The 18,680-nt window shown below is 38.7% G+C and overlaps 3 protein-coding genes across 4 annotated transcripts; all 3 read left to right on the top strand.

Annotated features, from left to right (window-relative positions):
• The first annotated feature begins 87 nt into the window (after nt 1-87).
• LOC135350766 (uncharacterized) lies at nt 88-4,727 on the top strand. The gene is made up of 2 exons (XM_064549599.1): nt 88-423; nt 648-4,727. The coding sequence occupies exon 2, from the start codon at nt 665-667 to the stop codon at nt 4,613-4,615; it is 3,951 nt and encodes a 1,316-aa protein (XP_064405669.1). The 5' UTR covers nt 88-423; nt 648-664; the 3' UTR covers nt 4,616-4,727.
• Nucleotides 4,728-4,934: 207 nt separating this feature from the next.
• Nucleotides 4,935-12,395, top strand: LOC135350764 (uncharacterized). Of its 2 annotated transcripts, none has more exons than XM_064549596.1 (2): nt 4,935-8,049; nt 8,198-12,395. In XM_064549596.1, the coding sequence occupies exon 2, from the start codon at nt 8,228-8,230 to the stop codon at nt 12,212-12,214; it is 3,987 nt and encodes a 1,328-aa protein (XP_064405666.1). In that variant the 5' UTR covers nt 4,935-8,049; nt 8,198-8,227; the 3' UTR covers nt 12,215-12,395. The 2 variants fall into 2 exon arrangements, with proteins under 2 accessions (XP_064405666.1, XP_064405665.1); XM_064549595.1 differs by having other exon boundaries at nt 4,935-8,074.
• A 1,620-nt stretch (nt 12,396-14,015) lies between these two features.
• On the top strand, nt 14,016-18,494 carry LOC135350763 (uncharacterized). The gene is made up of 2 exons (XM_064549594.1): nt 14,016-14,170; nt 14,314-18,494. The coding sequence occupies exon 2, from the start codon at nt 14,319-14,321 to the stop codon at nt 18,369-18,371; it is 4,053 nt and encodes a 1,350-aa protein (XP_064405664.1). The 5' UTR covers nt 14,016-14,170; nt 14,314-14,318; the 3' UTR covers nt 18,372-18,494.
• Nucleotides 18,495-18,680: the final 186 nt, after the last annotated feature.

Below are 18,680 nucleotides of genomic sequence, written 5' to 3'. Positions count from 1 at the left end.
TTGTGGAGGTCAGCTTGCCCACGAAAATAACAATTGTTTACCCCACGAAAATTACCCGTTATACGATATGTACTACTTTAGTCATCAGATCTGCAAACTGATTTGTAATTATATATATAGATACGCGTACGTCTATGACCAGTTTTTAATATGCGTCGATGACGATGCAAGTTGTAATTTGATCTCGTCATAACTACGGCATGCAGCTGGTAAATGTGTACAATGGCATAGCTATCAGGAGTGTATGAATACATTTGCCCATTTAGTGGGAGTACAATACCTGCACAGCACTGTGACTGTGAGTAGCTCATGTGACAATCATTTGAGCAGTATAATTATAGATCTACCTACCTGCCTATAATCAGAAGTTAGTAAGCCTGTGGATCAACAACACCAAGTGCCTTGAACATCAGATTATTACATGTAAGTGTTGCTGGTTAATTGTAGCTATAATTATAATACCATGCATTCACTATTACTGTACTAACCAAGCAATGTGGTTCAACTTCTCATTATGTACGTTTATGAATTCAATGTACATTAGTGTTTGTTTGTGTTTGTAGGAGAGTACCCTTATTTCAAACCTCCTTTCAATTGATAATCACTTAAGTATACCTATATACGTCTGTTTCACTTCGTACATGCAGTACTGCTAGGCTTTGTCATGTCAAGAGAGGCGTGCTGCTTACTCTTCACATCACTACTCATATTATCCCTGCACGTTTCTACCTTTGCTCAAAATGTGGTCCAATTAAGCCCTTACTGCAACAATCAAACAGAAGTCAATGAATCATGTGTGACACTGAATACAATGCTAAGCATAAGCAATCTCACTTCAAACACAACACTTTCCCTTCAACCTGGAGAACACGTAATCAGTCACTATTCTTGGGTTATTGACCTCACTGATTTGAGCATCATTGGTAATTCTAGCGATCCCTCTAATGTGGTAATACAATGCGACCCTTCATTTGGCCTAATATTCATGAGCATTGAGAGGCTGACATTTAGAGGGCTTACTCTTCGTGGCTGTGGTTTCAACGGGACAGAAAATGTCAACGCTACGTTGTCCTATATTGAAAGATTCATTGTTTTGTTTTATGATCCCCTTGGTGATTTCTCAACTGGACTCTTTATGGCTCATATTACTGATCTGACAATGGAAGACATGGTTGTGGATCGCAATAAAGGGTTTGGAGTTGTGGGAATAAACATTGTTGGCAAGTCGAGGATTTCTAACGTCAACTTTACACGAAACAGACCAATTGAGTGCGTTTTGGAGGTGGAACAAACCTCTTCTCCTGGAGGATCTGGAGGTGCCATGTACCTACTTTATCAGGACTATATAGCTGATTTGGAGAATTTCACTCGCATCAACGACACATACAACCTTCTCCTTGAAAATATACAGGTCCGTGAGAACTACAACTGTCGTATCGATCTATTTTCATATCAGCACAACCTGCTATCGAGAAGCTTAGAGCCGAGATTGATTCAAAACGTTTCCTTTATTGGAGCTGGTGGGATAACCATCTCTCTTGCTCAGAGCTCTTACACTGTGTATGCAAATGTAACTGATTCCTTGTTCAGTAACAACTTTGGAACATATCATGGCTCTGCACTTGAAGTTTCACATTTCGAATTGACATCTGATAGCCATATTTACATTACCAATACTAACTTCTTAGACAATGGAATAATTTTGGAAGTTTTGGATGGTCCTCTACAGACAAACGTTTCGAACCCTGCCGGAGCTCTTATTGCTGCTTTTTACCTGCCAGTTCCCTCTAATTCTGCCTACAGTGATACCTTATTGAGTACGATCATTTCACAACTCGAAAGCTCCGTGGATGTTCTTAACTGTACTTTCCAGCAAAACATCGCCCAAAGTGGTTCCGGTATTCAGGTGTTTTCACTAGGACCAACTGTCGCCGGTATCCAAGACAGAATGACTATTCAAGACTGCCACTTTGAAAACAACATGGGAGATTATGGCAGTGCAGTGTTTGTCACCGAGATTAGCTATAGTGCCTTTGAGCCTGGCCTAAGGGTTATTTTTGATTCGATAACAGCTGTAGGAAATCAAAGGATACCTACATTCTCTGTTCAATCCAGTACCACTGGTGTCATCGATATAAATTTCATCAATGTTACTCTTAATGGAACAAATCGGTTTTACTCAAACAAACAAACTGCGATCTCTGTATACAGTGGCATTTTAGTTATTTCAGGTTCCACCAACTTCAGTGAGAATGTAGGTATAAATGGAGGTGCTTTAAGTCTCGACGCTGAGTCCTATTTGGTACTAGCTGGAGATAGAGCAGATGTGCGATTCACTGAAAATACGGCACAAGTGAATGGTGGAGGCATATACGTTAACTTTGACACCATACGTGCAAATGACTATGACTGTTTTCTGTTTATCGATGATGTAGATATCTTTTGTAATGTTCAGAACAAGTGCCCCGACCCAGAAGGCCGTTATAGCTTGACATTCATTAACAACCGTGCCCAGTTTGGATCGGCCATTTATGGGTCCTCATTCTCCAGATGCCCTTGGAATGTTAACAATAGTGGGTTAGTGCACCTTGCTCTCAGTGATAGCATTACCAACGTCTCTAATTCTTTACTCCCAATAATTTTCGATCCACCTTTCACAACTGGAAACACCATAAATACCGTAGCTGAGCATATCGTCGAGTATAACAACACCGATGACAAAACTATCAACTTATATCCGGGTCAGAACTTCACACTATCTCTCGGAAGCTTTGACAAACTAAACCAATCCGTTCCTCTCACAGTTCTCTCACAACTTCAAACAATCACAGAAAACGATGCTGCTCACTCGCAGATTGGTGGAAGCGATAGATATCTTTTAGCAGGTGGTGGGGATAAAACTTTCACAACTGTTCCTCTTATTGTTTTTGCAGAGCAAAACACGTCATACGATATGACCATAACTTCTGCTGAAGAACATGTAGAAAATTTCACAGCTAGAGTGTTTCTGCGTTTTTGCCCAGGTGGGTTCAATTTCAATAACATAACTCACGGCTGTGACTGTAATGTGACAGATCTTGAACAGGTAGAATGCAATGAAGATGGCACACTGTCATACCGTGTTGACTACTGGCTTGGAATGGATGAAGTGTTTGGTTACATTCAGAAACAGTGCATTTTTGATTATTGTACCCCTGGACATTCTATATTGGATCTATCAGAATCGGATTCTCAATGTAGGAACAACCGAGCCGGGATTTTGTGTGGAGGGTGTGCAGAAAATTTTAGTCGAAAGATAGGAACATCATCATGTGATAAATGCGACAGCTACATTAGCTTATTGTGGATTCTTTTTTTTGCGATATTAGGAATTGGTTTATTTGCTTATCTAGCAGTGTTGAATGTGACCATAACAGATGGCTTCATTAATGGTTTCATCTTCTACAGCAACATATGTAGTGTGTATCTCACTTCTTTTTCCCCAAGTTTACCCAATGATGCTCGCCAAGTACCCGAGAAGATTATCGCATTTCTTAATCTTGATTTTGGAATTGCTATCTGCTTTTATCCTGAAATGACTGAGCTTGCTTTAGCTGGTCTAAGGTTCATATTCCCAGTGTACCTGCTACTGCTTCTACTGATTTTCTTTCTGTTTGCAAAATACATTTCTAATCAGAAAGTGGCAAACTTCTGTCAAAAGATCAATGTTACCCACATCTTTGCTACATTGATCTTACTCTCTTATACCAGCCTAATCCAAAATAGCTTTGCAATTCTGAGTTCAACCACAATAAACAATAGCCTTCGATGGGCAAGAGATCCTAACATTTTGTATGAAGACCCTACTCATGTGTTTTTAGCTGTACTGTCGGCTTGTATACTCGTGGTTCTAATTCCGTTTCCTCTGCTCCTACTTTTCCCAAGAGTCATCTATCGTACATCTTACTTACAGAAATCTAAACCTTTACTTGATGCTTTCATTGCTCCTCTAGCACCTGGTAGAGAATTTTGGGTCGGTGTTAGAATGATGTTTCGGATTGTTTTCTTTCTCATTTCACTTTCTTCAGAAACTGCAGTAGTGGTGGTTTTTTCAGTCCTTATTGCTATTCTTACGGTCGTTGAAACAAATGTGCGGCCATTTAATAGTATCACAAGAAATCTAGTCAATCGTATGCTAATGATGAACCTAACAATTTTTTCTATTACTGCAGTCTACACTCATTTGGAAAGTTTAATTACTCCAGGAAAGGAGAGAAGTTTCAACACAGTTAACTTGTATGTGTTTTTACTTATGTTCGCACTTCTCAATTTGCATTACCTTTTGATTCGCTTCAAGTGCACTCGAGATCCGTATGAAAAACTGATTAAATTGTTAAAGCAAAAAGTTAACAGACTGAAAGCTAAGCTCTCTTCCCCTAATAAAAAACATACGCAAATCAGGAAGAATAAAGATCTTGATATTAAGAAAGATGATTTGGTTACTCACGCAAGCATTGAATTGAGACGAGAAATGAACTTTGAAGAGACCAATTTTATTGCTTACAGAGAAGAACTGATCGATGCAGGTGACATTAGCAGCAGTATCGATGAGGCATCAACTGAAAATGCTATTTAGAAGTTAGGTTAATCAGTTTGTGTGTGAAATGGGTGGCCTAAACTCAGTGTGTAATTCCATTTTTATTTTGTAAATATAAAGATGTGTGAAAAAAATCAATTGCAATGCACAATGGCAACTCTATGGCATTTCATTTTGCATACTTGCACTGTAGTCCCATGGGATTGTACTAGAAACCTTTTAATTAGATAGTGTTTCTGTTCGATATTTTGCACACCATCTTATGAGTATAATAGGGGGAAAATGTCTATAATTATGGTCACACATGTTGTGACAGCACAGAAGCGTGGTGCATGCACGTTAAGCAGTATTAGGTGGCCATGGAGGTAGGCTCAAGTCTCAAAAGGTCACTTTGCTCCTAGTGTAATAATTATGCCATAATAATTATATTGGCCCTATACATTATATGCCAGAGATTATATGCCATAAATTATTATACTGGCATAGCCTCGATTCCAGGCCGCACTGAAGATGGTGAGGCCTTGTAAAGGAGGCTAATAGTGTAAGTTAAGTGTAAAATCTAGCTCACCCTAATGAGAGTATAGATGGTTTCATTTCTGATAAGTTGTGTGTAGTTATTCAGAATTGCGGCTTCACAGGATTCGATCGTGTTTCAACTCTTTTTGGTTCAATTAAACTGTCCATTGCTGTATTCTTCATTTGAATTTTCAACTGGTATAATGCTTGTTGACATTCAAAACTTGGTGATGGAGAACACTGTCATTCAAGAGAATGAAGGTTTTGGAATGGTCGGATTAACATCATTGGTAATTCCTAATGTTGACTTCATTTCTAATATCCCACCAACAATTCAGTATGCAATTTCAGAGTAACACTCTCTGCAGGCGGCTCTGGGGGAGGTCTCTTCTTGCTCTATCACGATTACAATGAGGAATCAAAGAATCTTCAAGCTGAAAACTCAACTAATGGAGCTACTTCCACTCTTGGTGCATTTTGCTACTTGGGGGAGAAGAAACATTTTCCAATGTGCCTGTTCGCATCAATGGGACAGAGGGTGCTGATTACTTAGTGACCATCAACACCAATAAAGCACTACTGACTTCTGTACTCACCGTACATGTAACATTACACAATTGCTCTCTAGGGTTTGTGTACGATCAAACAACCAAGGCCTGCGATTGTGAAATTGACAAATTCTTGGATGGTGTCACCTGCAATACCAATGGAAGTATATTCTATAATGACAATGATTGGATTGGCGTTAATGAATTAAGTTTGTACATACGGGCACCTTGCATTCGAAAGTTTTGTGAGATTGGAGTTTCAGTTGTAAACTTATCGGAGCCTGATACCCAGTGTAGGAACCATCGCTCTGGTCTGCTGTGTGGGGGGTGTGCTGACGGCTACAGTTGTATATTAGGAGGCACACAATGTGAAGTCTGTACCAACAATCATTACTTGGCCTTGATTGTTCTGTTTGCCGCTTTTGGAATCCTCCTTTTTGTGGTCCTTGCCTTGTTTAATGTGACAATTACTGATGGTTTTGTCAATGGCTTTATCTTTTATGTTAACATTTTTAGTGTGAAATGTTCTCCCTGTCACGGAGACAAGTAGTGCACCAGCTTCTGCTGTGATCTCCTTTATTAATCTCAACTTTGGAATTGACAGCTGTTTCGTCAATGGAATGACTGAACTTGATTTAACTGGCTTAACTCTAATCTTTCCCTTGTATTTAATGTTTATTCTCCTGGCTTTTAATTTGCTCTGTTTGGAAAGTATGTCACTCATACGAGAGTGTCAAACTTTTATCGGCAAATCAATATCACTCGTGTATTCGCAATTCTTTTTCTCTTGTGCTATGCTAGTGTCGTGGAGACTTGCATTGCTGTTTTAACCGTTCTTCCGGTAACTATCGACCGTGTAAGCGGAAATCGTTGGGGCCGAGATCCAAATGCAGTGTATGGTGTAGGATTGCATGGTGTTCTTGTAGTTATCAGTGTTATTCTGCTTGTTGTTCTTATACCATTACCAATTATTCTACTAATCCCTAGAATTTCGTTCTATACGGAAATTTAAACCTATAATCGATGCTTTTATTGCACCTTTTGCCAGTAATCGAGAATACTGGATTAGTTTTCGACTAGTTTTTCATGTAGTGATATTCACAACTGCAGCTTTCGGAGTGAGCAATACTCAATTGGTTCTCTCATATCTGTATTCGTTTCTTCTGTGACCATCATCCAGGCCATGATTCAACCATTTACAGGAACTGCTCAGAATTATGTCGATATCTTGTTAATGGTAAACTTGACAGTTTTTTCTGTTGTTGCTGTTTGAAAATCATACCTGAAGAGGATGTCATGCATGTAATGCAGATCTTTATGTACTCTATGTTTCTGCTGCTAATTAGTCACTACGTGATGAAGAGATTTGAATACACGGACAGGCTATACACAAAGAGTGTGGCGTGGATGAAAAGAAAGCTTAAGCATTTGAAAATGTATCTTTATAATCCACACTGTTGCTGCTCTAAAAAAGAAAGACATAGATCAGTTGGTCATACCACTGGAGATGCAGTTACCCATACTAGCATCGCTTTGGATGATGTTGTCACATTGCGTGAAGCTTTACTCGAGAATTCTGTGCATTAAGATATATATAGCTTTTGTGCTACGGAGACTAACATAAGTATGTTCTAAGATTTTAGTGAGGTAGTAGTTTATGTGACAACATTTTTTGTATTATGTAGAGACTGGACATGTAGTAGAAGTGTGTGACAGGAATAGTACAATATTACTTGTATGTAGATGCACATGTGTCATGTCATGACTCTGCATGAAATTGATTGTCACATGGTAATCCCATTGCCCAGTTGTGAAGGGTGAATTTCTTGTTTATAGCTCTGAGTAGTGGCTAAATCTAGCTCATGGTGAGTGATATCATAATTATGTGTGGGATGTATGCTTTTTAAGAGACTAGATAAGTCTATATGTAGGCCTTGATTGTAATTCATTTGAGGCAAAACGTCCATTTAAAAAATGCAGCTCAACCCATGCACCAGTTGAAGTCGGACACAATAACTTCCGATAGTATCTACCTAAAAATTTCCTAGCTCTCTACAATGATAATTATTGTGGTGCTCATGATGAGCAGATGACAAGTATAAACCAGCCAACCTATACTTATCCATATTACACAACTAAAATTGTATTAACATTCAGAGGGGACCACCTAAAAACACTTTGCTCTAGATCTATGTTTAATGTGTCCAGGTGTGGTTTATTGTACTCAGGAACAATACCATTATGCCACATGTGCCTTGCATTGACTCAGGAACAATACCTTTATGCCTCATGTGCCTTGCATTGTGTCATGCATGATTTTCACACAAGTGACAAGATGCATCGTGTAAGTTTAGGTAAATTATAATTTTAGACAGCTGTGAAGGTTCAAGTTCTTGATTATAGCTCCGAGTAAGTGGATAGAATCTCATTCTAGGTGAGCTACATGATCATTGTATGGAGCTTGCATGCATGGTTATAAAATTTTGAGGTTGCTATAGAATGTACTAGTCTATACGCTTAAATTCAGTTGAGAATTTGGTTTTGTTCATTTATGCAGCTTTCAACACTTGAATTCAGACCTCTTTCAATGCTGCTTAAAGAAAGAGCCACTCTCGGACTCTTTGTCCTCGCCATCCTCACACTGTGCTCTGTTTTCTCCAATGCTAACATGATCTCTGTCACTGCTGACGGGAACTGCAGTGAATCTTGTCGAACATTGGATACTGCTTTGCAGAATATACGTTCCAACTCTACTCTACAGTTAGAGCCAGGGACACACACTGTAAGAAGTAGCTATAATGTTTCAGAAATAACTGATTTGAGCATTGTTGGTGACCTAGGTAATAGTTTGGATGTTGTTATAACGTGTGATGATTCTTTTGGACTGATTTTCATGGACATCCAGAGGCTGACCATCACTGGAGTAGTTATTCAGAATTGTGGCTTCACAGGATTCGATCGTGTTTCAACTCTTTTCGATTCAATTAAACTCTCCATTGATATATTTTTTATGCCGTTATTCCAATTTTCCTCTGGTATAATGCTTGTAGACATTCAGGATTTGGTGATGGAGAACACTGTCATTCAAGAGAACGAAGGTTTTGGATTGGTTGGAATTAACATCATTGGAAATTCGAGATTTTCAAATGTTGACTTTATTTCAAACTATCCGTCCAACAATTCAGTATGCAATTTCAGAGTAACACTCTCTACTGGCGGCTCTGGGGGAGGTCTCTTCTTGCTCTATCACGATTACATAGAGGAGTCAAAAAATCTTCAAGCTGAAAACTCAACTCTTACAATCGAGAATGGGAACATAATGAACAATTACAACTGCAGACGAGACCCCTTCACGGTTCTATACAACAGATTGTCAAGAACACTAGACTCAAAATTTGCTGTGAACACAAGTATAGCAGGATCAGGAGGTGTGAGTGTATCTCTCGGACAAGCAAGGTATGGGGTCAATACTCGATTTGACCACTGCACATTTATCAATAACTCAGCCTTATATCAGAACGCAGGTATGAACGTTTATTTATACAATGTAACACAAAGGAGCCAAGTTTTCATTCAGAACTGCATATTCCAAAAAAATGGTGGTCTATTATACAATCCTCAGGCGTTTTTTCCGGACAACGGTTTAGATCCATTCGGTGCTCTCGGTATTGCTTTTTTCGTACCTATTCCAACAGATTTCCGCCTTACTCGAAACAATTCTCTTCAATTTCAGTTGGACCCGAACAGAGTGCAAATAGAAAACTGTTCTTTTGTTGATAACATAGCTTTGTCAGCAGGTGGCCTACTAATTTTCTCGTTTACAACTGCAAACCAATACACAAATGATGTCATTTTGATAAAAGATTGCGTATTTCGAAACAACACTGGAAACTTTGGTAGCGGACTGTTCATAACTGAACTAAGTTATAGTGCTTTTGAATCACGACTAAGCATAATCATCAATTCGATTATCATCATAGGCAATCAGCCACTGTTGAGTTCTTTTGGGACAACAACTCAGTTTGAAACTTATTCTGCAACAGAAATCAGCAATGTACGAGTGCATTTTATTGGTAATAATACTTTCACTCAAAATGACATGACGGCTTTGTCTACTAGAAGTGCTGTTTTGGCAATGTCTGGATATGTTATCTTCTCTCACAATAGTGGAGTTAATGGTGGCGGCTTACATTTGGAGAGAGAGTCGTACGTTGTTTTTATCAACCAAACAGAACTGGTGTTTGAAAACAATAGTGCCATTGTAGTAGGTGGGGCAATATATGTTGATTTCAGGACTATTCGCTCGAGTAGTTACGATTGCTGGCTGTTTATTGAAGATGTTGACATATACTGTGAAGTATCTAATAGCTGTCCAGCACCTAATAACAGATTTATAATAAAGTATTTTGGAAACAAAGCCCCATTTGGCGAAGCAGTGTATGGTTCAAACCTTTTTGACTGTCCTTGGAGAGTGAATAAAAGTATCAATATCATAAATATCACCGACATAGAAAGCTACCCCAATATAAGTAATTTGAATCCACAAGATTTACCTGTACTTTTCGATCCACCATTTACCATCGATAATAATGTAACAATCAATACTTTTCCACTGCTTCTAACTACAACACCTGAACAAAATTCCTCTGCTCCAACTACCACATATAAAAATGTGACTGTTGAGCCTGGACAACAGTTTATAATACCTCTGAGTGCTTACGATAGAATAGGGCAACCAGTTCCTCTTACTGTATTTTCTCAGATAGATGATAACGATGCTTCGGCTACCATAGGTGTTAGTAACAGAGAACTGCTTCCTGGAGGGGATGAAGAAAAGTTCAGAAATATTTCGATCCGCGTGAATGGAAGTGTGGATAGACAGTACAGAGTTACCATCACTTCGAATGAGGTATCATTGGTGGCTACATTCACTGTATTCGTGACTTTGAAAAACTGTTCTGCTGGGTTTATATACAATGAAACGACAATGAGTTGCGAATGTGAAATTTCCTTGTATTTGACTGGTGTCATGTGCAACACAAATCGTAGCATATCTTTTGAAGTAGATGATTGGATAGGGATTGACGAAAGAAACTTTTATATACAGGCACCTTGCATTCGAGATTTTTGTGAAGTTCGTACCTCAGTACCAGTAGTGCTCTTGTCAGAGCCTGATACCCAGTGCAGGAACCATCGCTCTGGTCTGCTGTGTGGGGGGTGTGCTAACAACTACAGTCGTGTATTAGGAGGAACAGAATGTGAACTCTGTACCAACAATCATTACTTGGCCTTGATTGTTCTGTTTGCTGCTTTGGGAATCATCCTTTTTGTTATCCTTGCTTTGTTTAATGTGACAATTACTGATGGTTTTGTCAATGGCTTCATCTTTTATGCAAATATATTCAGTGTGTACACATCGACGTTTCTTCCAGTCACGGAAGTTAGAGATGGACCATCTTTTGCTGTAATGTCTTTCTTGAATCTGAACTTGGGAATCAAGTCATGTTTTTACAAAGGAATGACTGAACTTGATCTGGTTGGTTTGAATCTAATTTTTCCCTTGTATCTGATGGTAATTCTTGTTGCCTTTGCTCTGTTTGGAAAGTATGTCACATATGAAAAAGTCTCAAACTTCTACTGCAAAATACATATCACTCATATTTTTGCAACACTCCTCTATATTTTCTATGCTAGTGTGACGGAAACGTGTGTAGCCATTCTTGCATTTGTTCCAATAACAATCAACCAGCAAGCAGAGCAAATCATTCGATGGGGACGCGATCCAAATGTCATGTATGGCCATGAAATTCATGGAGTTCTAGTTGCCGTAAGTGTACTATTGCTTGTGATTCTACTTCCCCTGCCAATTATTCTATTGGTTCCGAAGATTTCCTATCGAATACCATACATAAAGAAGCATAAACCGGTTATTGATGCCTTCATTGCTCCTTTTGCTCCTAATAGAACATTTTGGGTCAGCTTTCGTCTTCTTTTCCGTGTATTAATTTACATCATCTCAGCTTTGGGCGTGAATACTGTACAGCTCATTATTATATCCTTCTGTATTACTTCCATGACACTTTTGCAAGCGTATTTGAAGCCGTTTGCCAATGCCAGTCGAAACGTTGTCGATACTTTTTTGATGTTCAACCTCACCCTATTTTCAATGGCTGCAATAGTGCTATTCGATAAATCCTTAACTAAAGAATATCAAGCGACGATATTCATGTTCATCTTCATGTACATTTTCTCAATCATGTTTCTTTTGATTATAACTCACTATGTGTTGAAGAGATTCCAGTGCTCTAACAAACCATACACAAAGGTTCTAAAATGGATAACTGCCAAGCTGCAGGAAATGGCAGACTGGTTTGAGAATCCACACTGCATGTGCAAGGATGAACCTGTCAAAGAGAATTCAAATGAAATGTTTCCCAGTGTCATGAATAATGCCATAACTCACACTAGTTGTGAAATATTTCCTGCTACTCGGTTTCGTGAGTCTTTGTTGGAGGATCTACTAGTGCGTACAAAGCCGAAGAACACTACACCGTACAGTACTGCATGCACATAGTGGGACAACTATACCCAGAAGCACTAACTATACCACAGGGACAGGAGCTGATGAGATTAACCTGCTTGATGTTTTGCACAAAACTATGTAGATATTGTGTATGTAGATCTCATTTTAATGTGTCACGGTAGAGTTTTGTGTTAGAGTTCGTATAATAATTCTGAAACAGAAGGATTGTATTGTTACCCCGAAGTGCATGCATGGGACACTCTTCAACCTACAGACAAGACTCACAGCATGGCCGAGCATGTGCCTCGCGGGAAACACACACATGCATGCTTCCCTGCTATAGCCTCGATTCTATTGGCTTTGCAAGTCCATGCACTGTACATTCTACCTATATAATTATATATAATACTGCACATGCTCTAAGACTTTCCCTTGTGGCAGAAATGTCTACAAGAGAAAAAGAGACCATGGAGAATTCCGTTTAAACTCTGTGTTTATGATTGCACTATAATAATTTTATAAAGCACTAACCTGCTCCCACTCAACTGTGTTCATCTAAATGCATGCATGTATGCATGGCACAATGTGTTCAGAACAACAAAGACAATACTTTTTGTTGATGATTGTGTTCTGTTCAGAGACATTGGAACCATCAATGACTGCCAAACCTTGCAAGATGATCTATCAACAATGGTCCAATAGGTGGCAACTAAATTTCAATGTCATCAAAGTCATGTGCAGTACATGTACTACTAAGAACTTCAGTTATAGAATCAACAACACAAATCTTGAATGGGTGACTGTGTTTAAGTAGATCTACTTGGACTGTTAATTGAGCAAATTGAAGTGGAATCAATGATCAAACAAACCATGCAGTAGCAAAAGCCACCAAGATCCTGAATCTCCTCAGAAGAAACCTCCACCACTCATCGAAAACAGCGAAATCAAGAGCGTTTTCAGTCTTGGTCAGACCATACCTTAAATAAGTATTATAGCCCTGTGTGGTCACCCCACACTAAGACTAAACACTACTATTAAAACTATAAAACGTTCAAGCGAGCAGCCCGATGGATAGAAGCGAAATGGAACAAGATCTACTGCTGGAGCAAATCGTACGATGATTATTCACTATCCTGGCTATCCCTTGAGGATCGTCGTAGACTACTGACATGCTGCCAGGCATACAAGATAATGAACCACCAAGACTGCATCAGCTTTAATGAGATAGAAACAGTGGAAAGGTATTGATTGTTACATTCTTATGTAGCGTAAATGTGGTGGATCGACAAGAAGACGAAAGCTGACCCAAAATGTTCTATTAGGAGCAAAAGGAGCAATGAAGGCATCAACCCTAATTGTCCAAAATACCCTATTAAACTATCAATTACTGGTGTGGGTATTCAATTAATAAAACTTGATGATTAATTGCTAGTACAGCAAAAGCAAGTAGATTATTTAGTGACCATTAATACGGAAGTTACTTTCATAATTATGTACTCCACTTTTTGTGCCCATTTACTCTCTAGCTCGAGTGTTTACAGCTAGGACTTATAATGAATAATTGTTATAATTATCATAATTATAAAACTTAATTGTGGTTATAAAAATTAGTTTGCTTGCTATTAATAGTAGCTACCTATATGGTCAATATACGTTTTTTCATCCTTCGACTGCATTGCTTTGGACTACTTTCTCTGAATTATGTCGACACTTTTATTAGCCAACCTGACGACAAGTTATTAGCTGATGATGATGCCATGCATGTTGCTATAGCATGGTCTACATTAGTGGTGAAACATTGTGCTCAGGAACAATACCTCTATGCCTCATATGCCTTGCATTGTGTCATGCATGATTTTCACACAAGATAAGTTCATGGCAATTCCATTGTTTCATTGTACCCTACTAGCTATAACTAATACCCGACAGCTGTGAAGGTTTAAACTCTTGTTATAGCTCTGAGCTAGTGGCTACTATATATGTAGTTAGATCATCATCTTATTCTAGGTGAGTTATAAATGATAATGGAGATTTAATTTGGTATTGTAGTTATTACTTATTCTAGGTGAGTTATACATGATAATGGAGCTTTCCTATAAAAATTATATGAATCTTATACACTTAGCATTTGATTTTGTTCATTTATGCAGCTTCAATGCTGCTTAAAGAAAGAGCTACTTTCGGACTGTTAGTCCTCGCCACCCTCACACTGTGCTCTGTTTTCTCTAATGCTAACATGATCTCTGTCACTGCTGATAGGAACTGCAGTGAATCTTGTCGGACATTGGATATGGCTTTGCAGAATATACGTTCCAACTCTACTCTACAGTTAGAACCAGGGACACACACTGTAAGAAGTAGCTATAATGTTTCAGAAATAACTGATTTGAGCATTGTTGGTGACCTAGGTAATAGTTTGGATGTTGTTATAATGTGTGATGATTCTTTTGGGCTGATTTTCGTGAACATCCAGAGGCTGACCATCACTGGAGTAGTTATTCAGAATTGTGGCTTCACAGGATTCGATCGTGTTTCAACTCTTTTCGATTCAATTAAACTCTCCATTGATATATTTTTTATGCCGTTATTCCAATTTTCCTCTGGTATAATGCTTGTAGACATTCAGGATTTGGTGATGGAGAACACTGTCATTCAAGAGAACGAAGGTTTTGGATTGGTTGGAATTAACATCATTGGAAATTCGAGATTTTCAAATGTTGACTTTATTTCAAACTATCCGTCCAACAATTCAGTATGCAATTTCAGAGTAACACTCTCTACTGGCGGCTCTGGGGGAGGTCTCTTCTTGCTCTATCACGATTACATAGAGGAGTCAAAAAATCTTCAAGCTGAAAACTCAACTCTTACAATCGAGAATGGGAACATAATGAACAATTACAACTGCAGACGAGACCCCTTCACGGTTCTATACAACAGATTGTCAAGAACACTAGACTCAAAATTTGCTGTGAACACAAGTATAGCAGGATCAGGAGGTGTGAGTGTATCTCTCGGACAAGCAAGGTATGGAGTCAATACTCGATTTGACCACTGCACATTTATCAATAACTCAGCCTTATATCAGAACGCAGGTATGAACGTTTATTTATACAATGTAACACAAAGGAGCCAAGTTTTCATTCAGAACTGCATATTCCAAAAAAATGGTGGTCTATTATACAATCCTCAGGCGTTTTTTCCGGACAACGGTTTAGATCCATTCGGTGCTCTCGGTATTGCTTTTTTCGTACCTATTCCAACAGATTTCCGCCTTACTCGAAACAATTCTCTTCAATTTCAGTTGGACCCGAACAGAGTGCAAATAGAAAACTGTTCTTTTGTTGATAACATAGCTTTGTCAGCAGGTGGCCTACTAATTTTCTCGTTTACAACTGCAAACCAATACACAAATGATGTCATTTTGATAAAAGATTGCGTATTTCGAAACAACACTGGAAACTTTGGTAGCGGACTGTTCATAACTGAACTAAGTTATAGTGCTTTTGAATCACGACTAAGCATAATCATCGATTCGATTATCATCATAGGCAATCAGCCACTGTTGAGTTCTTTTGGGACAACAACTCAGTTTGAAACTTATTCTGCAACAGAAATCAGCAATGTACGAGTGCATTTTATTGGTAATAATACTTTCACTCAAAATGACATGACGGCTTTGTCTACTAGAAGTGCTGTTTTGGCAATGTCTGGATATGTTATCTTCTCTCACAATAGTGGAGTTAATGGTGGCGGCTTACATTTGGAGAGAGAGTCGTACGTTGTTTTTATCAACCAAACAGAACTGGTGTTTGAAAACAATAGTGCCATTGTAGTAGGTGGGGCAATATATGTTGATTTCAGGACTATTCGCTCGAGTAGTTACGATTGCTGGCTGTTTATTGAAGATGTTGACATATACTGTGAAGTATCTAATAGCTGTCCAGCACCTAATAACAGATTTATAATAAAGTATTTTGGAAACAAAGCCCCATTTGGCGAAGCAGTGTATGGTTCAAACCTTTTTGACTGTCCTTGGAGAGTGAATAAAAGTATCAATATCATAAATATCACCGACATAGAAAGCTACCCCAATATAAGTAATTTGAATCCACAAGATTTACCTGTACTTTTCGATCCACCATTTACCATCGATAATAATGTAACAATCAATACTTTTCCACTGCTTCTAACTACAACACCTGAACAAAATTCCTCTGCTCCAACTACCACATATAAAAATGTGACTGTTGAGCCTGGACAACAGTTTATAATACCTCTGAGTGCTTACGATAGAATAGGGCAACCAGTTCCTCTTACTGTATTTTCTCAGATAGATGATAACGATGCTTCGGCTACCATAGGTGTTAGTAACAGAGAACTGCTTCCTGGAGGGGATGAAGAAAAGTTCAGAAATATTTCGATCCGCGTGAATGGAAGTGTGGATAGACAGTACAGAGTTACCATCACTTCGAATGAGGTATCATTGGTGGCTACATTCACTGTATTCGTGACTTTGAAAAACTGTTCTGCTGGGTTTATATACAATGAAACGACAATGAGTTGCGAATGTGAAATTTCCTTGTATTTGACTGGTGTCATGTGCAACACAAATCGTAGCATATCTTTTGAAGTAGATGATTGGATAGGGATTGACGAAAGAAACTTTTATATACAGGCACCTTGCATTCGAGATTTTTGTGAAGTTCGTACCTCAGTACCAGTAGTGCTCTTGTCAGAGCCTGATACCCAGTGCAGGAACCATCGCTCTGGTCTGCTGTGTGGGGGGTGTGCTAACAACTACAGTCGTGTATTAGGAGGAACAGAATGTGAACTCTGTACCAACAATGATTACTTGGCCTTGATTGTTCTGTTTGCTGCTTTGGGAATCATCCTTTTTGTTATCCTTGCTTTGTTTAATGTGACAATTACTGATGGTTTTGTCAATGGCTTCATCTTTTATGCAAATATATTCAGTGTGTACACATCGACGTTTCTTTCAGTCACGGAAGTTAGAGGTGGACCACCTCTTGCTGTAATCTCTTTCTTGAATCTGAACTTAGGAATCAAGTCGTGTTTTTACAAAGGAATGACTGAACTTGATCTGGTTGGTTTGAATCTAATTTTCCCCTTGTATTTGATGGTCATTCTTGTCGCCGTTGCTCTGTTTGGAAAGTATGTCACGTATGAAAAAGTCTCAAACTTCTACTACAAAATACATATCACTCATATTTTTGCAACACTCCTCTATATTTTCTATGCTAGTGTGACGGAAACGTGTGTAGCCATTCTTGCATTTGTTTCGATAACTATCGACCAGCAAGCAGAGCAAATTATTCGATGGGGACGTGACCCAAACGTCATGTATGGCCATGAAATTCATGGAGTTCTAGTTGCCGTAAGTGTATTTTTGCTAGTGGTTCTACTTCCCCTGCCAATTATTCTATTGGTTCCAAAGATTTCCTATCGAATACCATACATAAGGAAGTATAAACCGGTTATTGATGCCTTCATTGCTCCTTTCACTCCTAATAGAACGTTTTGGGTCAGTTTTCGCCTTCTTTTCCGTGTATTAATATACGTCATCTCAGCTTTGGGAGTGAGTACTATACAGCTCATTATTATGTCCTTCTGTATAACTTCCATGACACTTTTGCAAGCGTATTTGAAACCGTTTGCTAATGCCAGTCGAAATGTTGTCGATACTTTTTTGATGTTCAACCTCACCCTATTTTCAATAGCGGCGATAGTGCTCTTTGATAAATCCTTAACCCAAGAATATCAAGTGACGATATTCATGTTCATCTTCATGTACATTTTCTCAATCATGTTTCTTTTGATTTTAACTCACTACGTGTTGAAGAGATTCCAGTTCTCGAACAAACCGTATACAAAGGTTCAGAAATGGATGGCTGCCAAGATGAACGAAATGGCTGACTGGTTTGAGAATCCACACTGCAGTTTTTCAAAGGATGAACCTGCCAAGGAGAATTCAAATGAAGTGTTTCCCAGTGTCATGAATAATGCTATAACTCACACTAGTTGTGAAATATTTCCTGCTACCCGGTTTCGTGAGTCTTTGTTGGAGGATCTACCAGTGCGTGCAAAGCCGAAGAGCACTATACCAAACAGTACTGCACAGAGTGGGACAACTACGCCCAGAAGCACTAACTATACCACAGGGACAGGAGCTGATGAGAGTTCTTTTTGACCTGCTTGCAGATATAAAACTGTGTTGATCTCTGTGTGGCTATATAATTATATATATATATATATATATATCATTTTTAATGTGTTAGCGTAGAGTTGTGTGTTATACAGTATTCAATTAAACAAACTATGAAAAGTGCATGGGACACTGAGCATGAGCGCACCGACAATACCTACAATATGGCGAAAGCATGCGCCTCGCGGGAGCCTTGCATATGCATGCTTCCCTGCTAGTGTCAATTCTATAGGCTTTGCAAGTCCACCACATTGTGCCTATACTGCACATGCATGCTATAAACTTCTACAAAAA

This window comes from Halichondria panicea, chromosome 17, assembly GCF_963675165.1.
Source record: "Halichondria panicea chromosome 17, odHalPani1.1, whole genome shotgun sequence".
NCBI lineage: Eukaryota > Metazoa > Porifera > Demospongiae > Suberitida > Halichondriidae > Halichondria > Halichondria panicea.
The sequence above is the reverse complement of the archived record's forward strand: the minus strand, read 5'-3'. Positions and strand labels throughout refer to the sequence as shown.

What these genes read in the sequence shown, in the direction of transcription:
- LOC135350766 (XM_064549599.1), top strand. Translation starts at nt 665, where the DNA reads ATGTCAAGAGAGGCGTGCTGCTTACTCTTCACATCACTACTCATATTA.
- LOC135350764 (XM_064549596.1), top strand. Translation starts at nt 8,228, where the DNA reads ATGCTGCTTAAAGAAAGAGCCACTCTCGGACTCTTTGTCCTCGCCATC.
- LOC135350763 (XM_064549594.1), top strand. Translation starts at nt 14,319, where the DNA reads ATGCTGCTTAAAGAAAGAGCTACTTTCGGACTGTTAGTCCTCGCCACC.